Here is a 27,176-nt window from a genome sequence, read left to right on the forward strand (position 1 = left end):
GAAGTTAAAAATATAATGAAAAAATGAATATTTAAAAAGAGCTGAATACACAGTTTGAGGAAAATGGAAGTGATGGAAAATGACAACTCCTCATAGGCAGATTCAGAAAGAAGGGGTAGAAAGAAGTAAGGCTTTTTTAACAGCTTTTGGAAGAAGAGTTAAGTATTTTTAAATTTGACATTCCACTATTGCAAGAATAGTAAAAAAGACTAAAATCTTTTAAAAGTCCAAACGGAGAATTACCTCTGCAGTAGACACGTAACCTTGCCTGATAGAGCTGCAATCCCTGGAAAGGCTGTATTAAGAGTTTTGGCTTCCTCTACATCTTTGCCTCTTTCTACAGCAAATGACACTTTTCTTCAGCTATGGGTTGGTGGGTTTGTACAAACACAGAGGCCATTTTCTACATGATTCCTGTAACATTCAATAATAACATCCCTGAGTCTTCTATTTTGAGTGAAAGTTGCAGAAAAATATAGTACAAGGACATATTTAAATGATACAGCCTGAAAAAGCTGCAAGTATTGTAAATCTCCTTTTGATTTCATGTACAATATAAATTCTGAAGTAGTGGGCTATGTTCCTTTCTGCCCATTTATGTTGATCTCAGTTGTTCTGTCATTAACTTCAACAGATCCCTGATGTTAATCCAGAAATGTCCAAATGCAACAAAAGGATGACTATTTCTTCCTTGGATTATCAAGCCTAAAAGTGAAAAATCTCACCAAGAATTCTTGTGTATAACATCCTGAATCATGTGCTGAAAACCAGACCAGATCATTTGGATGAATACTTAATCAAGTACATCTGATCAGGAACTGTTTTCAAAAGCAGTGTTCTTCATAATAAGCAAAATGATTTTAATGCCATTGGTATGGCTAACCTCCCATATTATTTTTATTTAGCTTGGAAAAAATCCTCACAGACACTTCTACTCCAACGGATTTGCACCTAGCGGGAATTAGCTTACCTATTTTCAAAGAGATTTACAATAAAATATAAAGCTCTGAGTCTGTACTATTTTGACTAAATACCCGACTGAATGGGAAGATACAACTTCATTCTCATCTTTCTGTAAAGCCACTCCATTTTCTAAGATGGCTCCCAAGGAGCAAAGACCCACAGAGCTTCAAAGCAATGGAGAAAGACTTGGCTGAACACTCCAGGCCCCAGTAAACCAGACTTATTTTGTGGGCTTCTTTGTTATGATGCTGTAAAATGGAAAAAGAGAGAAGGGTAAAAAATGCACATGGTGGAGGAGGGTGGAAATTACATTTAATAGGGCTATAAAATTCTGCCTGACTCAGATCAAATGCTTCTGTCATTGCTGTCAAGCAAAATTATGGCAGATCAGGATTAACGCTGCATTCTTTGGAATCTATAGTCTTGCTTCTCATATTGATTTGTGGCAACAGGTCAAACAGAATCCTTAAAAAAGTACATACGTATATATCTGTGCATATATGAGTCATAGCCAGCAACGCTAAATTTATGTGTGCATGCATGTGTGCATTTTGTTTCATTTTGCTCCCATTTGCCACATGAAAGTCTTTTCAAACACATTCATTATTGTGACAACAGGTTGAATCTGTAATTCACCATCTGCCTAAACAACATTAACCTTCATGCAACCTCATATTATTATTGTTAGGCTTTGTCTGAAATTTAAAATCCTCCTAATATAAGCTGGGGGGACAACCCTTGCACTTAACATCATCCCTTCTATTATACACACAACCATCCTTGCCAGTGCAGTTGGAAACTTGCATTTGAGATTGATTTTATTTACCGAAACACACTAGACTCTCTTTAAGACAGCACTAGTGTGTTAGTAACCACCTTGTACCACTGGACAGCCTTCAGGCACACCCCTGCCCCTCCACACCCCTGCCTTTCAGCAGTTGCAACTTCTGAACAGCGCTGCTGGAGTACATCGCTAAATTCCCTTTTCTCCTCTTCTAGAGACACAGGTAAAAGATTTGCCAACCATTTAAATACTACAATGCTATTCCCACAGAATTCTTTCAAAGGACTGCATGCAGTTCTGGATGTTAAGAGTTTCCTCTGAAAAATACAGCCAAGTCCCTCTAGTAGGAGCATTAACACAGCTTGCTGTTGCAGCATAAGCACTATAAGGCAGTGGCACCACATTCAGCACTCGCTTCTTGACAGCAAAAGTATGGAATGAGACTCAGAAAGTTCAGTGAATGCTGAATATATTGCCCATTCATCCCACCGTTTTCATGAGAGCACAAAGCCTTTCCATAGACCCAAATCTAACCCTCCTGACAGAAGGCTGATTATACATACACTTCCAGCATGTGCACAGCTGAATAAAGGATCAGCTTTATTACTTCTAAAAAATATCTTGCATTAAAGAAAGTATTTTAAATCAAAATCCAATTCAAAAACTCTTTCCTGAAAGTATGTCACAGTTTAATAACCCTGGTTACAGGATCTCTGTGTTGCTGTTCCAGAGAAGGAGGTAGGCATCCTCCTCATTTCAAACTACCAGGGGGTGTTTGGTGCAGACCACAGCTGGCACATCTGTTTGCAACTGGCATTCAGTCAGTCAGGAGAGACTCCAGTTCAGGAAAACTTCGCTGTATGTGAAAGGGCCACATTAAGCACATGCTTAAGTCTGAGCACTTGCTTAAGGCCCTTTCCTTAATCACACCCAAAGTCAAAACTCATTTTTCAATCACTGATTCAGAGGTGCCTAAGGTAGGAGCAGAGCTTCCACTGACTTTCAGTCAGCTAGCGGCTTCAGAGCCCCATGAGACAGTGATGGTCCTGCACACCACTGTCTGCTATTGTCCACATATTTCTAACTCCGACTTCTTAACATCATTTGGGCGATGGGTCTCAAACATGACCAGAGAAGACACAAGAAGCCCATTAACCACTTTATGGTTCATTTCACGGGTTTACTATTGAAACTGCCAACAGGAAACTGAAGCAGTTTTTTCTGAGGTTTAGATATTTCTGCAATATTAAAGGTGTCTTTATATAAAACATATACTTTTGTACTCTAAATTGTTGCTTTCCTAGTGGCAGTAACTTGCATTGTCTGTCAACTAGATACTCAGCCATATTTTGATCCTGAAAGGAGAAATCTAGGTTTGCAACTAAAAGCATTTTGAAAGATAATACTTTTCTATTTTTCTATTATTTCTGAGAAGAACATGCTGGTGCCCTGGTTTTCCAGAAACGTACAGCCTCTACCTTCTTATGGTTCCTCTTCTCACAGACCACACTACTTCATGCTGTTAGTCCTCTGCTCGGTTCTAAACAGACCTTTCCACTGTTGCTGCCAATATCCATTAGCAAAATATTTTTATATTTACTGTACAATTTACTTTCATCATCCACTAGCACTCTGTACTTAACATTCAGAAATTAAGTTGGCAGTGACTGGTCGCCATTCCCACTACCTTTGAAATCTAACCTTTTAGTGTGTGTCTTGGATTGTGGTGATGAGGTTTGAGTCCAGTTGCTCCCATTTTATCTTTTTTTCCCCTGTGTAATTTCATTGATACATGAGAAAACTGGTATAGAATTAAGATAAAATGCAGGCAGTAGAATCAAACCCCCAGACATTATTGGATCTCTGGGAAAGGCTGGATCTAGGTCTGAATTCTGAAATTTCTGCTTCCCTCTGGTCTTGACCGGGGCTAAGTCTTCCTGCACTTGATGGAAGTCACTGTACCTACCAGTAATAAGTGCTGCACTGGGAACGCTGGGGTCCCAGTCCTTCAGGGGCTGAATAACATATCTGAGGATATAGATGCCAGTGATGGCAAAGATGTGTCACTTCGAAAATAAACATCTTTGTTTTGTTTCTGCATGCCTGTTTGCTATAAATGCTTTAGCTAAGCCTCAATAGCTATATTTCACTGGGAGAACATTATCTGTTGACAATTATGCAATTCTATTAACATCATTGCCTTTTTAATCTATGAAAGGTTACATTAAACAGAAAGAAGGCACACAGGAGACAACAGAAAAGAAAGTACCTACCCTTTCAGGAAAAAAAAAAAAGATTATTCAAATGATCATCCTGACATTTATTTTTATACGAAAGAAAATAGAACAAGAAACATAACAGGATATTTTGGTGACCTGAATACCATCAGAAAGTAAATTAAAACTCACAATAAATGCAAATGACAGGACAGACTCTTCCCTCTGCTCAGATATGTTTATAAGGGTGAGGTGAATAAGATTAACTGGGAAACGGTTATTTTGTGGACTTGTCTGCACCAGTCATTGCTGGACTGCCTGACAAAGCACAGTGAAGATCGAAGAGGATGATCTAATGTATGCTACCTTACTACAAACCCTTAGCTGTCCAAAGACTCTAGGAAAACCAAAAGCAACCACTACTTTTGAAGTATTAGTAGTGTAATAGCCTTCATAGCCATAGGATGAAACACATCTACCAACTGACATTTATGCCCAGCCCAGTACTGGATGAAAATTCCAGCGCTTTTTCCAGCAGCTAAGATATTCCTGTTTCAGGGGCTTTGCAGAGAGCAGAGCCACCCCAAACGCACCCCTTCACACGGGCACAGACTTCCTAACCCATACAACCAAGGGAGCTGCCTGGAGCAAAAGAGGAGCTGCAGGCTTTCTCTGCATCTGGAGGTGGAGCACTACAGTATCAATGAAAACATGACAGGTGGACAGAATCTGCTTATTTTTCTTAATTCACAACGCAGGGGAAAAAAGGCCCTAATTAATCTAATAGTTTATACTCTCTGAATACTGTGCTCAGTTCTACCCAGAAGGCTCCCTCCTAACCAGGACTAAACATACCACTGCTTTAGTTGCTTTCAAAGTGTCACCTTTCAGCTGGAGTCTCTGGTCAGCAGCATACAAAGCTCTGGAGGTTGGTAAATGCTCCTCCGACTTACTGAGTACTTGCGGATTGTGGTTTTGAATTAACTCTGGGAGAAGGGTAGGCAAATACATGGGGAAGAATTGTGCGTTCTTCTTTCTAAAGCTGAAATGAATGTGCATATGTATTTTTCATCAAGCATAGGCAAAGAACAACTGAGACAGTAGAGAACTTACTGATGCTTAGGACACTGCAATTGACTGAATTTCCTACCTTAAAGATCCCCTCAGTTATTAGGAGACTTCAGAAAAATCTGTTTATGACCATTGTCTGTTCAAGTACATCTGGATGGGCTTGTGACCTGTAGTTAACTGGCTCTTTGCATCACTCAAGTACTCTTTATCTTCCCTTTCCAACGCTGTGCTGCCTATTGTACACTGTGTAGGAGGGATCTGTAATCACAACCCAGAAAGTAGAGAGAAGGGGGTTATTTTTTGTACGTTCTGTTAGTGCTTGAGAGGTTGTACATTGAATGGAGGGGGCAGCTGAAGCAGAAGAGAAACACGAGGGCGTCTTTCTTGGGAGCTGACGCTTTGTTTTGCAAAAGTTGAATGATGGCAAAATTGCTAAAGAATTCTAGTAATTGCACCCCTATTTGGCATTAAGGCAAAATTACTGAGAGCCAGATTATGACTTCTTATGATGGACAGCACTTAGCTCCATGTGTATGAGAAGAGGTATTATCAGCTGGTCCTTGGAATTTGTACTTCTACCAAGGAAATCACATTTCCTATGAAAATTTGCATATTCAGCCCTTAGATTTTTTCACTGCTTCTCACTTGCTCTTTTCTTAATTTTCATCTTAAGACTTGTGCTCTGCATGGGGTTGCTGTCAGACAGAGGTGAAAAAAGATTAGTAGTTCAGTATGCAGAGCCAACGTAAGGTATGAAAGTATAGGAATACTTTTTATACTTTATTTTGTAGCTATAATAATGTGTATTTCTAATGGTGCTCCTCACAGAAGTATTTGCTTGCCCTTTACTAAGCAGTCAGAATTACTCAGTCTGAAACAGCACTTTCTTACCTGTCTTTAGTTCACCTGAAATGACTGATAGAACTCTTTATAACAGAAGGGTTAATGCCTGTCTCAAGTCAGTATCTACAAGGAGCTAACACTCAGAAAAAGCCTGTCAGAATCTTATTTCATTTGTGACTGGAAAGGATTTGGGCTTAGAATAAGGCAATTACACAACTGAGAAACTTACACCAGCCCACATGTTCTCTGCAAAGAGCTGTGAACAGACACATAAATGTTAGTTAGAAGGGACCTCTGGAGGTCACCTAGTCCAACCTCCTTCTCAAAGTAAGACTATCACTAGTGCTGATTTTACTTCTCCAAGTATTTTTAAAACAAACGTGTAATTTGCAAACATTTTGTTTTCTAAACAATTCATTTCTTCACATGCAGCAAGTAAAAGATCTATAAGTAAAACCATCCCTAAAGATACAAGAGATCACGCATATCTGTCTAGCTATAAGAAGGACTTTCAGTGGATCTGTGAGTTGACCAATTGGAATTATTACTTCAACTTACATTGAGCTCAAACCATAAGACAGCCTCTGGTTATTTTTAATCACAGGGAAAGCTGGTCTTGGCACACGACTGCGTTCGTATGAAGACAATCCTGCATTTCTCCATGAAGACAGACAAGGCTACACCACTGAGAATTTTGTATGTTCTGGTCAATCGCTACCAAGCAGATCCCCATCAAGTGGCTGAATACATAGAGGGCTGTTTCTATGAACTTAAGAACTATTTCTATGAAAAACAACACTCCCACTTGCAGTCATGTTATTTCTACCAAAGTCTGCTCAAAATAAAACAGGACTGAAGGAACTGGTTGCACCAAGATGACAGAGTAACATTTAAGTTCAGAATGCCACATTTTCTGTTACTCTAGACCGAAATTTGTACAAAAGTCTAAGTTATCTAGGCACTAAAATTTTGTTGAAATTCCAACACTTGTGTCAGAGAAGTGTCACTAACTCACTAGCACCACCTACACATGCCAATGGCTAATAACGATACTCTTAGGCAATATTAATATTGCCAGTAACTGCAGAAAAGATAAATTAGTCCCTGTGGGGGTATTATGGGGCTGTAATTTCAGTTCAAGTTTCTATGACAATACAAGCCAAGAGACTGAAGTCTGACTCACACTGAACCTAATTAGAAATGGCAAGCTTTGGAAAGCCATCTATAACTTTCTTTTTAAATGGCATGCTGTACTAATAAATGAAATGGTTTTACATGCCTTTTACCAGTTTCCACTAAGGCTAGTCCAATTTCAGAACTCATTCTTTAATTGTGATGTTATCTGAGAAGAAGCCTTTCCAAATGCCAAGGTAAATGAGCATCAGCAAGGTGATGGATGAAAAAAAGGAATGTGCTCTGTAGACAGATGTCAGTATATAGATACAGATTCAATTAAATAACTTTTACTTGGGCTCTTATGTTCCAGTCCTGCTATTAGATCACCGTATTTCAGCCCAGACACATTCAAAAGATTGCAGTTGGCCAGGAAAATCTGCTTCCTGGAATGGGAAAAGCTTTGGATACATAAAGTTTCAGATTAAGTTTTCCTCTGATGGCTAACTAGAATGAAGAGAAGTGCCATCCAGCTCCATATGGTACTCAAGTACATCAGCAGCCTCAAAGTAAGATTAGCAGACTCATTACATGGCATAGCAAAAAGTGTGACTCTTCTGAAGATTGCTGATACTTGATAAAAAAGGGCTGTCTTTCCTTTGGGTTTTTGCTTGGCTTTTTTCTTTCTTCCTAAAGAATCACAAAAAGTACTTGGCAATAAATCAGGGATTCTGTTTTAGAAACTGCACAGAAGACACCTACACAGAGATGTGTTTTCCGTTATTGAACTTGTACTGACTATTAGAAACTTTAGAAAAAGTAGTGTGTTACAGATCTGCTGAAGATAAAATACCTGCTGTTTCTAACAATCACCAATTTGCTGTTGGGCTCAAAATACCCATTAGCTGTCTCTCTTCAGGGCAGCGAAGATTAGATTATCAATTGTAAAGCAGACTGCTTATGAGTCTCTGCTATCCATTTCTGGTAAGTGTGTTTCTTTGGCTTCATAAACCAACAATAGGCCATAAATGATGCGTTGTTGTCTGGAAAGCAGAAGATTTAAATTAGATGGTGCAACTCCACAGATATATGTCTGTGTTCCTAATCATTCTTACTCACTGTGTTTGCGAGTATTGTAACTGGCTCAAACACTTTTGGCTCTACCAAGCAAAGTTCCTGGTGGGAACAGAGAGATAATAAGATTTTTAAAAATGGTTGAGATGGAAATAAAAGTATGTCCATGTAACTTGAGACAACTAGCTATGTGGCATATTCAACACAAAGATTTCATCTTGGCTTTTATGCATATTCCACATTTATTTAGACAGATATTATCACATCTCAGACTTACCACCTGTCAGCTCTGATTTGATAAAACATTGCGTGTGTGTGCTACAACCCACTGACAATGCTCAGTAAAACTGGTTAACGTAAGCCACCTTTATCTAAAAAGTTTACCTAAAAGGGACCTGACATAATCACATTGTTGTGCAAGAAAGCTGTAACATATAGTTGGTTACTGTATGTCAGCTGACAGGTGGAAATTTATTAAGATATGCCAATTCACATACTTTCAGGTAACCACAAAGGTAAATGTTTTGTCTGAGAATTGGAATCTACTGCATTTATCTTCGTGTTAACGTAAGTAAACAAACCTGTGACAGGTCTGGCATACGATCTTATGAAATTCTCTCAATTTGAAGCAGTCCAGCAATAACACTTGGCCCTTGTATAGTGTCTTTCATTAGAGGACCTCTACATGCTTTATTTCATTATGGGCTGCAAGCCCGTTTGCTGAAGAGAGTTTAACTGACATGTCAAAAACCTCATTAAAAAAAAAAAAAAAAAAAAATCTATGAAACAGCCAGAAATAGAATCCAGCCCTTTCTAACTTCACATCTTGTCTTTTACCATAAAACCAGGGACTCCCATTTGAATCATTGCCTTCTGAACTAACACTTGAGTGCAGGCAACACTGAAGAAAGAATGCTAGCAACTGGCTAAAGTAGGTTTTTGCTTAAGAATCAATGGCATTTTGTCATCTATTGCTTTAAAATGTAAGTGATCTTTTCTTCACCTTAATTTATTCTGGGGCAAACATTCAAGATTAAAAATTGCATCTCTTCTCACTTCATGCAGCCTGGATGGAGTGAAAGATTATCATTCATGAAAACAATGAGAAACTAGAAAGCACCTCCTGACAGGTTCTGCACACAAGCTGACTATGAAATAAAAAATGGTCTGAGGTTACCTTGATTGTAAGTGCCAGATGACTTCATGTGGTTGACTCTTCAGTTGCAAGCCACTACTCACGGTTCTTTAGCATAATTCCTACCCTGCATAAGCAGGAGGCATGCACTTGGCACTTACGCAAAAGCTGCAGCAATGCACCTGCTTCTCTGCTTCTCATTTTGTGGATTTCCAGTTTAGATATACTCATCATATCAAGCAACAGAACACTGGACCTTACCAAGAAAATAATTTCAAGAATATCATGTATAATTCCTTTCTTTCTTTGCTGGGCAAAATACCAACAGGCCTAACACTTTACCGCCAACGCAGAAATGTGCATGTACATCCACTTGAAAAGGAAAAGAAAAAGGTAAATGAATGCACCAGAAAAAAACCCACAGGTTGATATGTACAGCTAAGAAAGTTATATGAGGATATGAAGATAAGCCTCAACAAAATAGCCCCTGGAATCTACCTGCAAGTATTCCAATATACTTGGACTCCCATGTGTCCATCAGGATTTCCAGACCAAAAACACAGGCGAGTGTGCTCTGCAGCACATATATGGTAAATCCAATGTGTCCGACATGACTTTGCTAATCTGCGCATGCTCAGATCATCCACACCGTTGGTTTGACACATCTGAATGTGTTGCAGCTTGGGGCACACTGCCACTGTGCACAGTCTGCACGTGCACAGAACTGTCGGATTTCTGGTCTTCTAGAACCTGGAGATGAGCTAGCCCTGCAAGGCATCTGTCTGCACAGCATCTGAAGGCAGGTTGGTTTGTTTCTCCAAGCAGCTTTTGATGTAATTATTGCAACTTTCCTGGCACACGTTACATCAGTGGTAAAATCCTGATATTAATCCCTCATACAGTTAAACAGCTTTTAACTTTTTTTAAATTTCTCTCCCTTTCCTCAAATAATTGTATATTACTTTATATTGTTATGACACATCTATTCCTGTAATCATAAGGTGACACCATATCATGCTAAAATACATAGTGGAAGTATCAATTTCTTTTTTATAGAATTTTACAATATTAACAAGCATTAAAAGCAGCTACTACGTAAAGAAAACTTCAACAGCTTATTTCTTTGTTAACAGCATCTCCTTGTTTGTGCTGCAATGAGGTAGGCGCTAATCAAAAGAATCTTCAAAAATTTTTCTATTTTGTTTTATTATTATTATATATTGTATGTTATCATATGATACACTTGACATACCATAGTATACCTCCCAGGAAATAAAGTAAAAATATGAGATGAATGTATTTAAAATGAACTTGCTTGAGCTTATTTTAAGATGAAATATGCCAAGTGCATTTTTGAAGCTTCTTTTTGAAAGTATAATCTTATTCACTATTCAGATGTTGAAATTCTGATAACTGGCCAGCTCTGTCAGGCAAAAGGAGCTTCCTCATATGTTTTTCATCAGTTCTTTAAATCCATTCATGCAGCAGCCAAGGTAAAGACCAGAAGTCAAATTGAAATCACCTCCAAAGAAGGTAAAACAATATGCAAATCACCCTTGAGATTTTTCAAAAACACATATCACCACCTGAACTGGACAAAACCACAAGCTACTTAAAAAGCACCCAAATCTTAGACATGATTCTATTCCGTAGAGGAAGCCTTTGTAACTCATTTGTAAGGAACAGAGAACACAGAAAATGGGCATCCTGTAGGACTGCATGAGACAAAGGGTCAAAAGTCTGCTTGCTTTACAAATGGCTTATTTATGATCATTTTCTGCAATTTAATCCCCAAATAAGTGTATTCTATGAAATCACAGCCTGACCATCACTTAACTCTGTCATGGTCCCTGAGCAAGAACCGTTCTAAACTGAAGTCAGTCTTTTCCATCGCAGAGGAGCAGTTTCAAGCCTTATTCTAACCAAGCGAATCCTGGGTCTCCACCTAATAACCATGAAAGTTGGTGGCCAAGGGACTGCAGCACGCTGGAAAAGGCCATGACTATGCCAAAAATGTATTTTACCAAAGAAGGGGAGGAAAGAGAGGATGGGAGATGGAAAGGAACCAGAGCTGAGTATGAAAGATAACCACTCTCAGGTAAAAGCCTGCCTCTTTAGATGGCAACAACAAGGAGTTGTGAGTGCTGGTGGGGCTAGGATTTACCCAGAGATTAAAACCCAAAGAACACTTCCCTAGTGTAAGAAGAAGAGTCTGATGATGCCAAGGCAGGCTATTAATGGGTAACTGAACATTTTAATCAGCTTGCTTCTGAAGGACTGTATTACAACAGCTGTCCATGAAGACAAAGTACGAGTTTCCTGAAAACCATCACCTCAAGATTAGTTAAAACACAGCGAGAAAGACTACAGTAAGAAGTGATTTAAAGTTAGGTAAAGACTAAAAAGAAATTAGTATGATTTAACTAACACACTAAAATGGAATCTGTGATTTAACGACCAGAATAATGAAAGGAAGCTCTGATGAATGAAATTAAAATAACAAGACTTAATACTTTTTGAATAAATGCACTGTTGCTCTTCAACGATCAACTTGGTAAAGTAGAAGAGCTTAAAGGAGGCTGAATATCTCACAATGCTCGGTTTATAACAGAACAGAAGTTCATAAGAAAAAGCTTCTTAATCTGTCACAAATCGCTGATTCAAGTTGGAATGTGCTCCTAAATAAGGCTTTGCTTAATGCACAGGTACCAAACGTTCCTTCCTGATCATTAATGTCCTTCTGCTTTTTTTCTTCTCTTTCTATTTATAGGAAACAGATTTAAAGAAAATGTAGCTCAGTTGACTAACATGCATGGAAAAAGCCCTGAATCCCAGCCCTTCAGGTAGCACCACTCAGTGTAGCTCCATTGACTTCAAAGCCGATTTGCCCCAGCTAAGAGCCTGTTCAGAACAGCATGGAAGATGAATGCAACAGAGAAGCACTGACCACTTAAACTCAAACCAAAACAAACCAAAAAACCCCTCAGGTTTAGGAACCCTATTTTGGATCTCCCACTTTGCACAGAAATATAATCCTGTGTAAGGATTGCCAAGAACTGAAACCTCCAGCTGTAAGAGCATGCAGGGCTGTGAGCAACATTGCTGCCAGGAACACTGCTGGGGAGCAGGAAGGAGAAGGCTGGGCAACGAGAGCCGTTTGGCTCTGCACACCTCACGGGCTTGCTGGCCAGAAAAAAGAGAGTATCCTTGATGTACAGGAACAGCTCATGCCCTGCTCAACTGCCTGGGATACTACTCAACAGAACACATGTCAGTGGCCCAGACATGATCCATACAAATATCTGAATCGAGCCCCTCGGCAGCAATATCAAGTAACAAGACCAAGACAGTGTAAGGTACTAAGGGATCTGAAATACCTTCTCAACTCTTAAGATCTGCTTCAGAAGCACAGGGCTCGATTTAAAGAAGTGGGTAGTTTTGCTCTGTTTATCACAGCGATGACTACAAATGCTTTTGAGATTTTCTATGAAAAAAAAAAAATGCCACAAATTATGCTTACTTTGGTTTGGGAAGCAAAGCAGAAAAATCCCACAACATAGTATCAATACAGAGCTGACAAAGTGAAATTTTTCTATGGTTTCCATGATTAAATTTCCTTTCTGACATTCATAGTTTTAAAATGAGATGTAAAAAGAATTATTATTAGCCTTACAATTCAAGATACAAGATGCTGTACAGAGCATAACACCATTATTAAAATTTTAGTCTTAAAAAGACAGAAGAGTATATGGGAAAGAAAGTCAAGTAAGAGCAAAATTGGAAAGATTACAGAGGCGGAGGTAACAAGCCGTACTTGTAAGAAGCAGAGTAGAAAAGAATTCATATCTAATGGGAGGGACGCAAGAAGTGTGGCAGACAAAACATGAGACATTATTCTGTGAATACTGGTAGTCCAAAAAGATGTGTAGGTCTGAACATCTCACAAGAAACAAAGAGAGTTGGAAGGCAAGACAGATAGGAAAAGCTTTAACTGAAGAACATGGAATGAATTCCCTCTTCAATGAAATACTGTCCAGGTGGGTGAGATCTGAACTGTAATGAAGTATTTTTAAATGTAGCCAAAATCAAAGACACTGTTATTTCATCTTGTCCCTGAACCGTCAGTTTTGCAAAAGAAACGTTGTGGGTCATTAGTCTCTAACACAAACTTATTTTTAAATGTAATAAAGTCTTCATTAAATAATTCCATTATATGTGTTTTCCACCTACCGTACACATACCATGAATTACTGATAGCAAGCCCTAGGCAAAGACAAGAGGAAAAGAGAGAGTTGAAGTGAAAACTTTTCTTAGGGTGAAGCAGGCTGAACACACATGAGATTGATTCTGATATGTTTACTCACAAGAATAGCATCATCATTGCATGAATAGGCTTGCTGATTTCAATGAAAACTCAGAGTAATGCATTATTCAGTTCAGCTAATGGAATCAGAATCTGATTTAATTTGAATTAAGAATGAGTAAAGTGAGCAACTAAGAAACCAAAAAACAAGAAACAATCCAAAGTGCAAAACACAACTTGATCTGTATCTGCAGAAGCTCCAAATTTCAGACCTGGGCTGTCTCCCAGCAAAGCGTGAGAATGCTTCCTTTCATTGTTTATTTTTGCCCTGTTACTCAGCTTCGAAACCGGGAACTAAAAGCAACCGTATCATCAAATTCTGCCCCTAAGCAACCGTACCATTCAGTTCAACTCGGCTTCATAAACTTATCAAGCTCCATCTTAAAAGTCATTCATTATTTTGTCTCCATTATTTCTACTAGAAGGTTTCAGAACCTTACCACTTATAGTGGCTAATAACCTTCTTCTAATCTCCGCTCTAAATGTATTCATAGCCAGTTAAGACTCATTCATTCTCATGCCAGTGTTGTCCTTTACCTTACATACTTGTTTTCCTCTTGGGTATTTAACCATGCTAAATTTATAGCTAACACTCAGCATACAAAACTTCATTTAACTAAACTAAATACACGCAAACATTTAATCTCTTATCATATGATGGGCTTTGCATACCCACAAACCACTACATATGTTGCAATTTGATTTCACTTTTTGGGTACAAGCGGACGCTTTTCACTGTTATCCACAGGAGGTAAACTCAGAGCTTCATATAGTGATAACAACACATCCTGTCTCTATTGAAAGTGATATAACTGGTGTATTTTAGACTTATTCTTATCTTTATGTGGGACTCCAAAGCTTGTATTTAAACCTGAAAATGGGCAAAAAAAGGAAAAAAAAAAACAAAACCAAAAACCCAAGTGCAGAAATAGTCATCTATGTTCCTTCCAATTCAGACACACAAATCCTCTATTCTCTTGTGTATATAAATAGCATTTATGTCTTGTGGAAAGAAAAGATTGTTCAAAGGTTAGGAAATGAACCCTAAATTTAGGAAAATAAAGACATCTGCTCCAACCTCAGAGTCCTGACATATCACCTGCCTTTTGACTCTGCAGTTCCTTATCTACTAGGACAATGATATTCCTCTGCTTACCAGACATGTATTAGGACTGCAGGGTGGGAAGACAGTACCATTTTGAGAGTGCCCAAGTATGAAAAGGGAGTGCAACAATGATAATGTAAAGCACAGGATGAGATGTCTCCAAGTGAAACTGCCTTAAGCGCAACATTCAGAAATGATTGCAGCCAAATCCCAGTGGCTTCACATCACAGACCTGCAAAGTTCTTCTATGATTTATCACTCACACGTGTGTAGGCACAACATGCCAGCAAACACAAAACAGGACTCCAGATCAAGCTTTCTCACCAAGAGAACCACTGGTGCACATAAAGGTGATACACAGGGATTGCAGGGTCACCTGCTCTCAAGGAGCACCAAAGTTGTAGTACTATGTGCTACACCGTGCATGTTGACACAGTAATTCCCAGGAGTCCGTAAAGCATGGCAGCATACTTTCATTTGTGCCACCTCCAAAAGCCTTAACTTAAAATCACTGTCACCTATCAGAGTGTTGCACTGCACTGTTCCAGTCTACTCATAATGTCAAACTCCTCCTTCAGTGACACCTAGCTCTTAAACTATCTCCATTCCCAAACATATGGAAATTCATGTACTTTCTGCCTTTTCAAGTCCCCTTCTGATAGCCTACATTTAATTTCTTTCTCTCCATCTACTATCATGCAATTTGGATTGGTTTACTGAATGCTGACATGGGAGACATTGCTGTAGGCAAGTCCCTACATAAAGGAATTCATGATCAAAGTAATGCAAGTTGAGCCTAAACACAAAACCTAACTGTATTACAGTGTAGCATTTTAGTTATATACACAGGTTTCTAGAAGATGTTGGTCAAAACAATTTTTTTTTTGAAAAATAAAGTTGCCTTCTCTAAGACCGACTTTGGTTATGTGTGTGAAACAAAACCTGACAAAATACCATTTTGAAAAAAACAGAACAAAAATGTTTATAAAAGTCAGCTGTATTTTTTTGTTTCAAAATAATTCGTTTTAAAAATAATTTTAAAAAAAGATACTATAAATCCAAAGACATGTCAAAGGTCTTGGAAAAATGTCTTCATTTGGAAAATTCAGAACTGTTTCAGTTCAGGGCAATACATTCTTTTAATGCTCATTATTCTTCATGGGATAAATAATCCAAACCTATTTCCCCTGTAATCAGAAGATATTAAAACTGAAGTCCTGCAACACATCAAGCCATGCACTGTGTGGAATATGATCCCCTCTGTTTGTTCCTAACATGGACAGTTAGTAAATAAAAATAGCAGCAGTGAGGATTTAACTTTGGCCCACAGACAAGGGTAAAGTTTACGGAAGCACGAAGGTCACAGGATAAAGAAAGAAAACCAAAACACAGTGAGAATTGCTGCATACTGAGAGCTAATTTGCACAAACAGGCTAGACAGAAACAGATGGGATGTGGGAAAGCGGGAGAGTGTTGACTAATGACACCTGACTGCCAGATGACCCTGTGGGTTTGAGGGCTGGCATGGCACCTGAAACGGTGCCAGCAGCCACTTGGAACTGCCCTCTCCCCTCTCACATTTCATTAAGCAGACTCACCTTGGTCTTCTGCAGCACAGAGGAGCACACACAGAGAATTACACAGCATCCCCAGGAAGCGTATTCTTTCAGCTATACTACCCTTCTATCCCCACTTCATCGAGAGCTGTTTAACTGACTGCCGTTCACTGCTGCGGGTGTATTCATTGCTGTGTCTCAGGGGAGCTCAGTTTCAGTGGATTTTCTGTGTCACGTATCCTGTTCCAGTGTTTCTGTAAAATTTTACTTTAGGATGGAAGGAATGTATCAACAAAGTACCGGGATGTAAGATGCTATCTTCAGCCCTCATTTATGGCTTGAGACATACCTCAGCAAGATTTCATAAAAGGATATCAAGTGACTGCTGCTTTCATACTTTTTTCATGGGCCTCTGATACAGCAAGTCATGCTAGGACAAGGAGACAACAGGCTTCAGTCCACTGCTACTCCTGGCTCCCACTCAGACAGAGCAGTTACACATGGAGAGTGGACAGTTTGGGGTTTTTTGAGGATACATCTAGATTTGGGACATGATCAGTAGCTCTTCTGCTAGTAGACATCTGCTAGGCTTGATCTTGTTCTTATGAACCACAGTCCTCATCTGGAACAGCTTCTGCCAAGCATATCCCTTCCCTTTTGACAGGCCAGTTCTTTTTTCTTGTACAAAAGGTTACTGGATTTATGCCTGAGCATTGGATTGCACAGGAGAACTTGGAGATCTAGCTAATCGTGAAATCTATGCTCTACTCCAGTATGGACACATCCTTTAGAGCCCCAGAACCTTTGGCAAATGGCCTTACAGAGTTTCCTGAACATTCTTGCATGGTTTTGGGAGCAGGTTTTTATGGGGCACATGCGTACTGTGGTACTCTGCAAAAATGTGAGGGGTCTTAACTTTAAACATCAATGCCTTGGCCATCTAATTTTTGTAGTTATCCAAGCAGGATAAGTTACGTTATAAAATACAATGTTGACAGAAAGGCATTCACTAAGGGGAAAAAACATTTTAATTTATGGGTATATATAGAGAGAAATCCAGCTTTTGTTTCTGAACTCCAGCAACTTAAAAATAGCCAAATATATATATTTCTTGAATAATAATAAAAAAAATGCTTTGGGCTGAAACATTTTATGCTAAGTCACAGTCCAGAGCAGAATTTTATGGTTGAGTTATAAACCTGAAAAATATGGGCTTATAATGGAAATCCTGACAGACCCTAGTAGGTGCTCCTATAATATCTTGAATTTGATTTAGGAGTGGTTTTCAATAATGCTTTCCCAAGCCAGTCTGTTGGGGACTGCTAGAAAAAAAACTAATGTTTTTTTTTTTTCTTCCTCCCAGTGCAGCTCAGTGTACTTGAAGAGAATGCTGGTATGTTCAGGCAAAGCCAGCCTTCAGGGCTTTTGTAGCCTGTGGCCTGTATCAGAGACCCTAAAAATGTCAGTGCTAAGTGCACCTTTCATTTAACAACACAATAAATTGTCTATCTCTGTGCAATAAATCGCTCATTTCTGTGCCTTTGTAAAGGCCAATGTGATTTATAAATGGCTGAAAAATCTTCCTCTTGTTTTCTAACATCCGTGAATGGATTTTTGGGGGGAAGGGAAGAGGAAGCCTAGATAATCCAGGAGTTGTCAGATTAAGACTGGAAAAGAATGATTACTACCCACTATAAACCTCTCCTGGTCACTGACAAGCTGAAAGCAAGTTAACATCCCTGCTCACAGGACCTTACGCAGTACAGAAGGGTACCGCTCACTGACAATGTGTACCATACTGTGCAGAAAAGAAATACAACCACACTTGTGTGGTAGTTCCAACCTTAGCTTAGTCCTCCAGTACCTGCTTTGTCCCAGATTCCCTGTGTGTCCTTGTCATCACCCGCACCCTTCACATTTATCCCTCTGCAAATTAAGCTGTCAGAAAGCTACAAGGTTAGTCTACACTTGTCTTCTAGACAGCGTAGTCAGTGGAGAGAGATAGTCACCTTCAAAGGTTGAGTCATTCCACTCAGCTCTAGAGCTAATGACCAAATACATACACACACACTAAAGACCATAAACAAATACTATCATACTGAGGTTATTATAGCATGCAGAAGAGCCTTAGAGAATCAGAGATCAGAACACAAAGCTGGAAGAAAGATATCACTATAATTTCTATATAAACCTGATCTTACATTTTTGTTCCTGTGGTTCTGATGCAATCTTCGAGCTTCAAATATCCCTCCCCCACAAACTAAAACAGCACATGGGATTCATGCAGTCACAGGTCAGCCAGTATTAAACCCCTCAAAACCAAATGCATTATTACGAGAGAAATGAGGAAATTATGATCCTCTCCAAACTCTGTAATAAGACACAACAACATAAAAACTGGTGGGTGGCAGGCATGATGCTCCTGTGCTCTTTCAGAGCACTGACTGGGTACCAGCTAGAGGGAGCCAAGCAGCCAGAGCATGAGAATGAAGAAAAAATGACAACACTGAAGAAAGCAACAGGAAACAGAGGCTGACACAGAACACTGTAAAAGTCAAGGAAAGACAGAACTAAAGAAAGCAAAGGACAAAATTACAGAGAAAGAGAGTGTGAATATGAAAGAAAGGAAAAAACTTGTTCAACATTTAAGCTGATTAATTTTATCATGCATTCCTTCATTTTAATGCTGTTCACGGAAGACTTCTGTGGACAACTGGGTTTGGTAGAAAAGATAAAGAAGAAGTTACTACACCAGTTCAATACTCCAGATGAAATGACTGGTGAAGAAAGGAGGGGGGGGGCGGGGGGGGAAGTGCATGAAAGTCTCCACAAATAGGTACACAACTTTGCAGGAAAACGTGGAATACTGTGCCCACCAAGGAAACACACAAAGCACAGAGATGCTGTAATTATTTTTAATAGGATTCAATTCCCTGATTTATTTGGAGAATTTTTTCCAGCCACAGCAACTAGGGGAAGAGTCGCCAGGCCCTGATCCTGTATCTCAGTATACAAACAATGGCTGCCCTCAGTGTGCCCACATTAATCTGAGCATGGCAGATCAGACACGATGACAGAAGTCCTAACATTTACTTCCTGCCTTGCCTTGGATGGAAAAAAAAAAAAAAAATCTTCATATCTGAGAGGATCAAAAGAAACTTCTTCAATGTCTCACAAAAGCCCAAGACAGTCCAGTTAACCACAGCAAGAAAGAAATCTGTGCCCTTCCACCACTTAAAAGATAGGACGCAGAATTCAGCAAGATCCACCTGAATTTTGTTGCAAGGGCTTCTCAAGTTTGTTGAACCTTTGTAACTCAGTGAGCTGCCCAGCAGGGTATGGAAAAAATCCCTGGTTATGGGCTAGGTGAGGTAATTCCCCTCAGAGAATTGATGGCATACCCTTGCTCAGCAAGAGCTCTCCAACACCAGAACACCACCAGAAATAGGGTCCTTCATTTCAATTTCCCATCTGTGGATATCAAAGCTTTCCAGCAGAGTGAGTAAAATAGTCATGATGACTAGGAATAAGAAAAGAAAACTGCACAGAGGGATTCAGGAGAGTGAAATGATACTTTCCCCACCTATTTTGATTTTGCTGCTCCACACACGATTAAGGCCTTGTTTCAATATGGCTTTAATTTCATAGCTCTTGGTTTAGATCCTACTCTTCTATACACTGCACTTCCTAATAGAGCAGCCCCATTAGTAAACTACATTTATGCTAATGTACTTGCTTGCAGTGATAATTATCACAGCCCTTAGCCCTGGTCCTTGCCAGTGTGAGCACGTCAGGAGGGGTTGGTATAGCATTATAATTATACAATTAGCCTTGTCATGGCAAGGAGCTCTGGGAATAGAGACATCTTGAAGCTTAAAATGTGGACAGCTGATAGATGACTGTCATTAAGCTCCTTTGTTCACTCCATGATGGAATAGTTACTGAGCTGTAGGGTAGGCTACTTTAATGAAAAAGAAAGACCTTGAACCACAGCCACTATCCTCCACCTCTTCCCAGCCTGTCCAGTCACCCCCAATTCCTCCCACTTTACACAGCTTCTCTTCTCATCCCATCTGCAGCAGAATAACAAAATCTGTCTCTAACAAGTCATTCCTAATCCATCAAGTGTTGATGGAGGAGAAAGGCTCCTCACCTCACAGTGCAGTCAAGGGGTCTTCACTTGCCTCCGGCCCTCCTGGCTCAGAGCCTCTCTCACTCCAGACATGAGGAGTGCAGCCTTAAACTCATTTAATTTAGGATGTGAGGTGAGTGCTGTACCAGCTTGTGGGTCAGCTTCTCAGTTCCATAAATCAGCATAGAACCTTTGAATTTCACATAGCCTGTGAATTTACATCCAGTTGAGAAGCACTGCCCTGGAAGTAATAAAATACGTCTTTCTAAAAGCCTGTCATGGAGAGGCTTCAGGAGCAGGCAGTGGCCAAGCCCTCCCTTTTGCCAAGAGAGCTGCTGGAGGGCACTGAGCCCTGTAACGTGGACCAGCTAAAAGGAAGAGAGAACAGGGTGGCAGAAAGAAGCAGTAAGGAGGCTTTGCAAGTGCCTTTGGCTTGATGGCTCCTGGAGCCTCTCAGCTGCAGATCTGCACTGCTGGCAGGGAATCCTTAGAGAGAGCAATAACTGCAAGTGTGCTGGAATAATACTCAAAAGACTTGAAGACATGCATCTGCTTCATTAAAATTCGATCCCTGAGTTCCTCTCTCTTTTTGTTTCCTGGAGTGTTTTCAAACGTTGTTTTCCTGCATACCTGGATAACTGATGCTATGCAGGGCTTTAGTTAAGGTAATTTGAGAATTATTTTACATTGAAAAGGTATAAAAAGTAATCCCCTGAAGTACTTGCTTTTCCTTCCATGACATTCCACTGTATCAACCTACTTCTACTTTACCTCGTTAGTATTCTGAGGGGTTGTGAATGAATTATTATAGTTCAGAACGCAAAAAACATGTCTGGCAGCCCTGGGGGATACAGGGCAGAACAGAATGGGGCACTGGCTAAGACCCAGGAGAGCTGAGCTCTCCTCCACAGGCTAGGTGATCGTAGGCAAGTTGCTTTGTTTTAGGAAGACTGCTTCCTTTCTCACTCTTTCTCTGCCTTGTCTTCTTTGGGGCAGGAAAAGTTCCTCTACATTCGAACACTGCTCAGCAAAATTGGTGCAGATGTAATGTAAATTAACAGCAGCAGAACGAAACCTTAATTGTACCAGAAAAAACAGTAAAACAGTAGATGGGGCTGCCTGGGTTGAACTTCTATGTTGAATTTAACAACTGTTGTATGCAATGCTACAGAAGCAAAAATGCATTTCTATATGCCCTTGAGAGAGACAAGCACAGCACAAAGGCCCACGATAATAATTCCAACAGAACTCGGGCTAATTTTTCCACTAGAGTAACAGTGAGAGGATACGGCCTCAGATAAAGGTGCCTTATAGTTAACCTCACCTAGGGGCAGAGTGTAACCAACTCTCTCTGACTAGAAACCACAAGATGTTTCTTACTTCTTGAATGCATTTCCATAAGAATGTCCTCACCCCCACACCTCCAAGTTGCCAGGGAGTGTGTTTAGGCAGCCCTTGATGAGAGAAATTATATCAAACACACTGAAATATCAATGCACACAGTACCTGTTTTTTTTATTTTGGTTAAATCTTACTGATTTACATGCATGTCATGCACTGGCTGACAAGGACGTAATTCACCTACTGAGAATTCACTTCTAGACTCATGCCTAGAATTTGATTCTCAACCCGTTTCTCAAGTAGCCAATACTATGGACGACCACGAAGCATTATGCGATCCTTCCGTACCCTAAGGCCACCAAGCTTGTCACTCTTGCTTCCACTCTAGGAAGTATCTTGATATGTGAGCATAGTTTACTGCTTTACTGGACATCAAACTCCACATAAAATTGCTGAGCTGAACTCAGAGCTAAAAGGTTAAACATTCAGTCCCTAAGAGAGACAGTACACATAGAAGTGAGACACAGGGAGATGCCTGTGTATCTGCAAAGCAGAAGGGAAAAACCCCCTTAGACACAGCTGCTGTCTAACAACCATGTTTTATGCAGAATGCTTGGGGGCTACTCTATTTTTATAACTTTCATCCATAAAATAAGAAGCTAAAGCTTCTGGAAGGAGAACACAATTACCCTACAATGATATAACAGTCAGAATAAATTCAACACAATCTGTATAAGCAAAAAGAAAAAGCATCCAAGCTTTTTTCAATTGGCAGTAGATAATACTTAATAACTGCCCTATTGTCAACCTTCAGAAATGATCTCCAGAGCCATATGCAGGTTGGCAACCAGGCATAGCGCCTAACTAGTTTTTGCATCTAGTTGTACAGAAGCAGGGACATATGGAAATGAACAGCCTGGCAGAACAAGTGAACTCTGAAGCAATGACTTCGATAAATAAATGCCTGCACATTGGCAGATGGAGAAAAGCGCAGTAGGGAGGAACGGTATTGCAGCAGCAACTTGATTTTAAACGATTCGTAAAAATCAGCCTGAACTTCAGAATCAAGGCATTTCCAATTTCTTCAGTCCTCTTTTTGTTGGGGAAAATTCTCACCATAAAAAGAGGGAAGCTGAGGGCAGAAAGATGTATCTAACAAAAGATACCAGAAGCTGCTTCAGGGAGCAGATAATAAGATTGGGAGGTCACTGATCATTTCTGCCTCTTATTACATTGCTAATCACATTTTTGGTAGCTTTCAGAACAACACAACCAGTCATTTCCGAAAGTCTAGAAAAGCAAGATGTGGAGAGACACTCTCAAGCTGTACGGCAGAGCCTGAAAGGTGAGCACAGTGGACACAGGTATGTGGGTACACACACCCTTCCCACGGTGAATGGAAACTTGTGGTTGATACAACAGGCACCTTCTGAGTTCATTCCTCTGGAGACCAGTCTATTTGTATACAAATCGAATCTTTCCTATTTGCACTCTGCAGACTGATTCCTAGTTACTGTTAAATGTGACAGATGAGTGGAAAACAAGTATTACTACTCCCCTGCTGCTAGCAGGGGACTAGGACGTTTATACCACTTTTGAGGATCAGGGGATTCCTTGTCTGGTGATCTCAAAGATTATTCGTCCTAGCAGTTCTGAAACATTTTCTTGCGTACATCCTCTCACCCCAATCAACATTACAGTCTGAGAGATAGCAAGGGAATAGGCATTTCTGTATCCCATCAGAAAGCACAATGCAATGCAGAAAGTTCTGTGCAACGTTTGCGTTACTCATATATTATGAGGTGTGCAGAGCCTCATATGTCCCTACATCTTTCCTCTCTTCATTGGTAGCTTCCTATATAATAATTCAGATATATATCTTTATGCATAGATGCAACCTGATAGGGAAGATTTTCAACACACAACTGTCATTTAAGGTCTCCAAAGACAAGAAGAAAATAAAGAGTTAAAGGTACATTTTTATTTTTTAGAGTCTACTTCCATAATAGGATTGTGCCATACTGGCATGGTATGCAGGTAGTCAGTACCTGTGGTGACCTTAACTACAATAATCCATCCCCTACTAAATACCACTGATACGCACACAAAAGCGGCAAAATGCGGCACTCCCTGTCAGGCACACACTGATTGTCTCCATGCCCAGTACCAGCCACTGCAGTAAAAATAAGAGAAGGGGAAGAGACACATGGAGAAACTGAGGAGAAAATAGTCCAGACACACTGCGATGGCCCAGAGTTAACAGGTCAGCCATATGTACCAAGTACTGTATTTTTTTCATGAAAACAGTCACCTGCTGCTGTCCCCTTTATGGGTAGACAAGTGGATGAGCTTCATGCTGTAACGTGAGGCCAAGGCAAAATTAACCTCAGGATTACTGTGATGCAGAAGAAGATTAATTTAATTAAACTTCAATAAACTAACTAAACTTCCCCTCAATAATAGGCCACCTTTTGCTGTAAAAAAACTCCCTTTCTCTTCCTGACGCTTTATCAGTTAGTATTACGTGTATGATCTCACTTCTTTGCACTGCTTGGTTACCCACCATCTCAGAACTCAAATATCTGTAATACCTCATCTTCTCCTCCCACATCACACGGTAATCAAGAAAACTGGCAGGCAATGATTTTCAAACGAGCGTACCTAAATCCAATCCCCATGTTATGCTGAAACCATTTACAATGGAAATCAGTTTAGAACCTGTTTCACTTTGGTAAGAAGCACCATGGGAAAACCATGACCTGCCTTCCACAGACCCTCCCACAGATCTGTCAGCTCTGTAAGCCTCTACTATGGATCAGGCAATTTGCTTCACTAAATCAGCTGCCCACACGAAGTCCATAGCAAAGCAAGTACAGCTCTTAGTTCAATGAGTCAATGGCCATATGCATGCACAAACTGAAAATAAAGGTGGATTATCTTTTCACGTATGCCACTGTGTAAACGTTTTGTAATAAATAATAACAGCCACTATCAATCAAGAGAGTGAAGAACAGATGGGAAGGAGGTTGTGTTGAGAGGAAGGACTCAAACAGGAATATGTATTTTCTCCCCCACCTTCCTCGGTCTGATAACAGCCCTAAATAAACCTTTGCAAAACTCCAGATACAGGCAACCCCCATCAGTATGTTCCAATATTTCATGAAACTCTGGCTGCTTTACCACCACAGCACAGCATTTTCTAGATATTAACATATCTAGAAAATGCTGCGACATCTGAATGTGGGTTTGGGATTCCCTCCACCTCTTTTACAGATCAACTCCTCTACCCTGCAGTCTGGTCATTTCAGCTACTGTCATCTTCAGGCAGGTTTGACAACAGATCTGATCTGGGAAAGAAAACAGTCCCTATTAATGATGAACCCCAAATTCCTCCTCTCCTTGAACAAAAATTCAGGCCTAGCTGAATTTCTCAATTTTCTTACTTTTGTAAGAAAATATTTTGTATTTAAGTTTTTAAAAATAAGTCAATGTTTACTTGATGGCTCCTATTCGGTCCAGCAAAACAAAAGTTGAATCTCCGGGTTTCTCTCCCAGTGCTAACAGTTCAACATTACAACTTGAATTAAGATTTCATAATAGATATTGTAGGAAATTCACTTAAGGCTTCAGATTTAATATAAGAGAGCAGTCTGTGGCACGCATTTTTATGTAACAAGTGTTTTCACTGAAATAATATACCCAAAACTTTAAATAGCTTCTAAATAACTAAATAAAGAGAGGTCCAGATTCTTATTCGTAGTAACATCACTGTATACAACTCTGGTTGCACAGAAGAGCCTTTAAAATGGATAAAAACTATGGCCTCTACACTCTCAGATCTTGTTACTCTTTGCAACCAATTATCAATAACTTGTTCTTAGTACAACGCTGAATAACTAAACGTACCTGAAAACATGGGCAAAACATTGTGCAAGGATTACATCAGGGCTGCCTTTATGACCTATACTGTGCTCCATCTCAGCTGAAGTGCAGTCTGTATATGAACAATAATGGCTTCACTCTTGCTCCCAAAACCCCACAGGAAGGCAGAGCAAGCAAAGCAGGATCCAGCCCTTGAGATTTCCCATTCTGCAGAGAGGAGCAATATTACCCTCCAGCCTCAGCTGTTGTGATAGGTCTTAAACACAGCAGAACCGCGGTGGTTCCCAAAGGAGTGACATGAAGTGAATATTTATCTTCTTGGCAGCGTGGGGGCAGACAACTGATGGCATATCAGAATTTAACTGGCAATGCAGATTCAGAAAGGCTGAAAACTACAATCAGGATAAATCAGTATCTATGAACAGTGAACAGTAGAAGAGGCTGAAAAATCACTCTCTGCTCAGCCCCAGATGTCGCACAGGGGGCTTCTTCCCCCACTTTTTTTCCCCCTGAAAGACCCCCCATTAACACCGAGTTGGAGCTACAGTCAAAGAAAAACACTTTGGTTTACATATTAACAAGTCATCTATAATACTGTAAGCAGACAAAATAGTGTGTATTTCAAGAAAAACCCAACCTTCTTGAAAACAAAAAAAAATGCCTGGAAAAAACCCACAAACACCCAAACAATGTTTTTTGTATCTTTTTTTGGTATGTCATGTTTTTCAGTTAGTTATGAAAATGACAAAAAAGGAACAACAAGAACTACATACCTTAGCTATTTGGACACACCAGTTTAGCAGAAGCTGGGAACCAATATTATCCTTATGCTCATGAACATAATCCAACAGGCAGCCATGAGGCATCAGCTGAGTGACGAGCTGAATGGTGGGGCTCAGGCAGACACCCAGGAGTCTCACCAGGTGCGGGTGGTCCATGCTGGCCATGATAAGAGCTTCCTGTAATAATAAAAGTGACCCCATTACTCCAGTGTGCTTAAAGACTCTAGGTATAGAAGATCTCCCATTTCCCATGCAGCATCTGAAGGGGATCAGCGTCCCCCTAAGTACCATGAATTCCTGTGTTGTCTATCCAGTGCTAGGCATACCTAGGCAAAATCCAGCCTGGTGTAATGTATGCTTGATGTAATGAGCCCCAAGAAACGGGTCAGACTATCTGAACAGAACCAGTGAAGGCTCAGATCAGAAATTCTGCACTGCCCTATATTCCCTGTCCTGTTACAGCCACAGAAGCAAAGATGTAATTGTGACACACTTGACCTTGCTTAAAGGTCTCATTGGTCTTGTTTTACTTCCCTTAATTTTGTTCCTTGAATATATTTTCCCAACTTGTGGTCAAATCCATTGGGCATCAGCTTTTTTTAATGCAAGCAGACTATGCCACTCATGCATAGCGAGACGGCCGGTTAGGTCTCATTTGGCAAGATGTTTGATTAAGCTGTGCTAAACGCCTTACTGGATCAAAGATTTTATGCTTAGTATTTTATAGGCTTAAGCATATAACACTGATATGTCGACTGAGGCTTTCCCAAAGTTCAACCTGCAAAGGGTTAAGAATCAGGAGGTTTAGTGGGGGCT

General features: G+C 40.0%; 1 protein-coding gene across 9 annotated transcripts in view; it reads right to left on the reverse strand.

The window, feature by feature from the left end:
• ERBB4 (erb-b2 receptor tyrosine kinase 4) overlaps positions 1 to 27,176 on the reverse strand; it is a 644,720-nt gene that overhangs the window by 80,181 nt on the left and 537,363 nt on the right. For all 9 annotated transcript variants that reach the window (XM_074829732.1, XM_074829729.1, XM_074829726.1 and 6 more), the window contains one exon: positions 26,352 to 26,537. In XM_074829732.1, coding sequence (XP_074685833.1) covers positions 26,352 to 26,537 — 186 coding nt within the window. The remainder of the gene's footprint in view (positions 1 to 26,351; positions 26,538 to 27,176) is intronic.

This window comes from Strix aluco, chromosome 6, assembly GCF_031877795.1.
Source record: "Strix aluco isolate bStrAlu1 chromosome 6, bStrAlu1.hap1, whole genome shotgun sequence".
Lineage (NCBI taxonomy): Eukaryota > Metazoa > Chordata > Aves > Strigiformes > Strigidae > Strix > Strix aluco.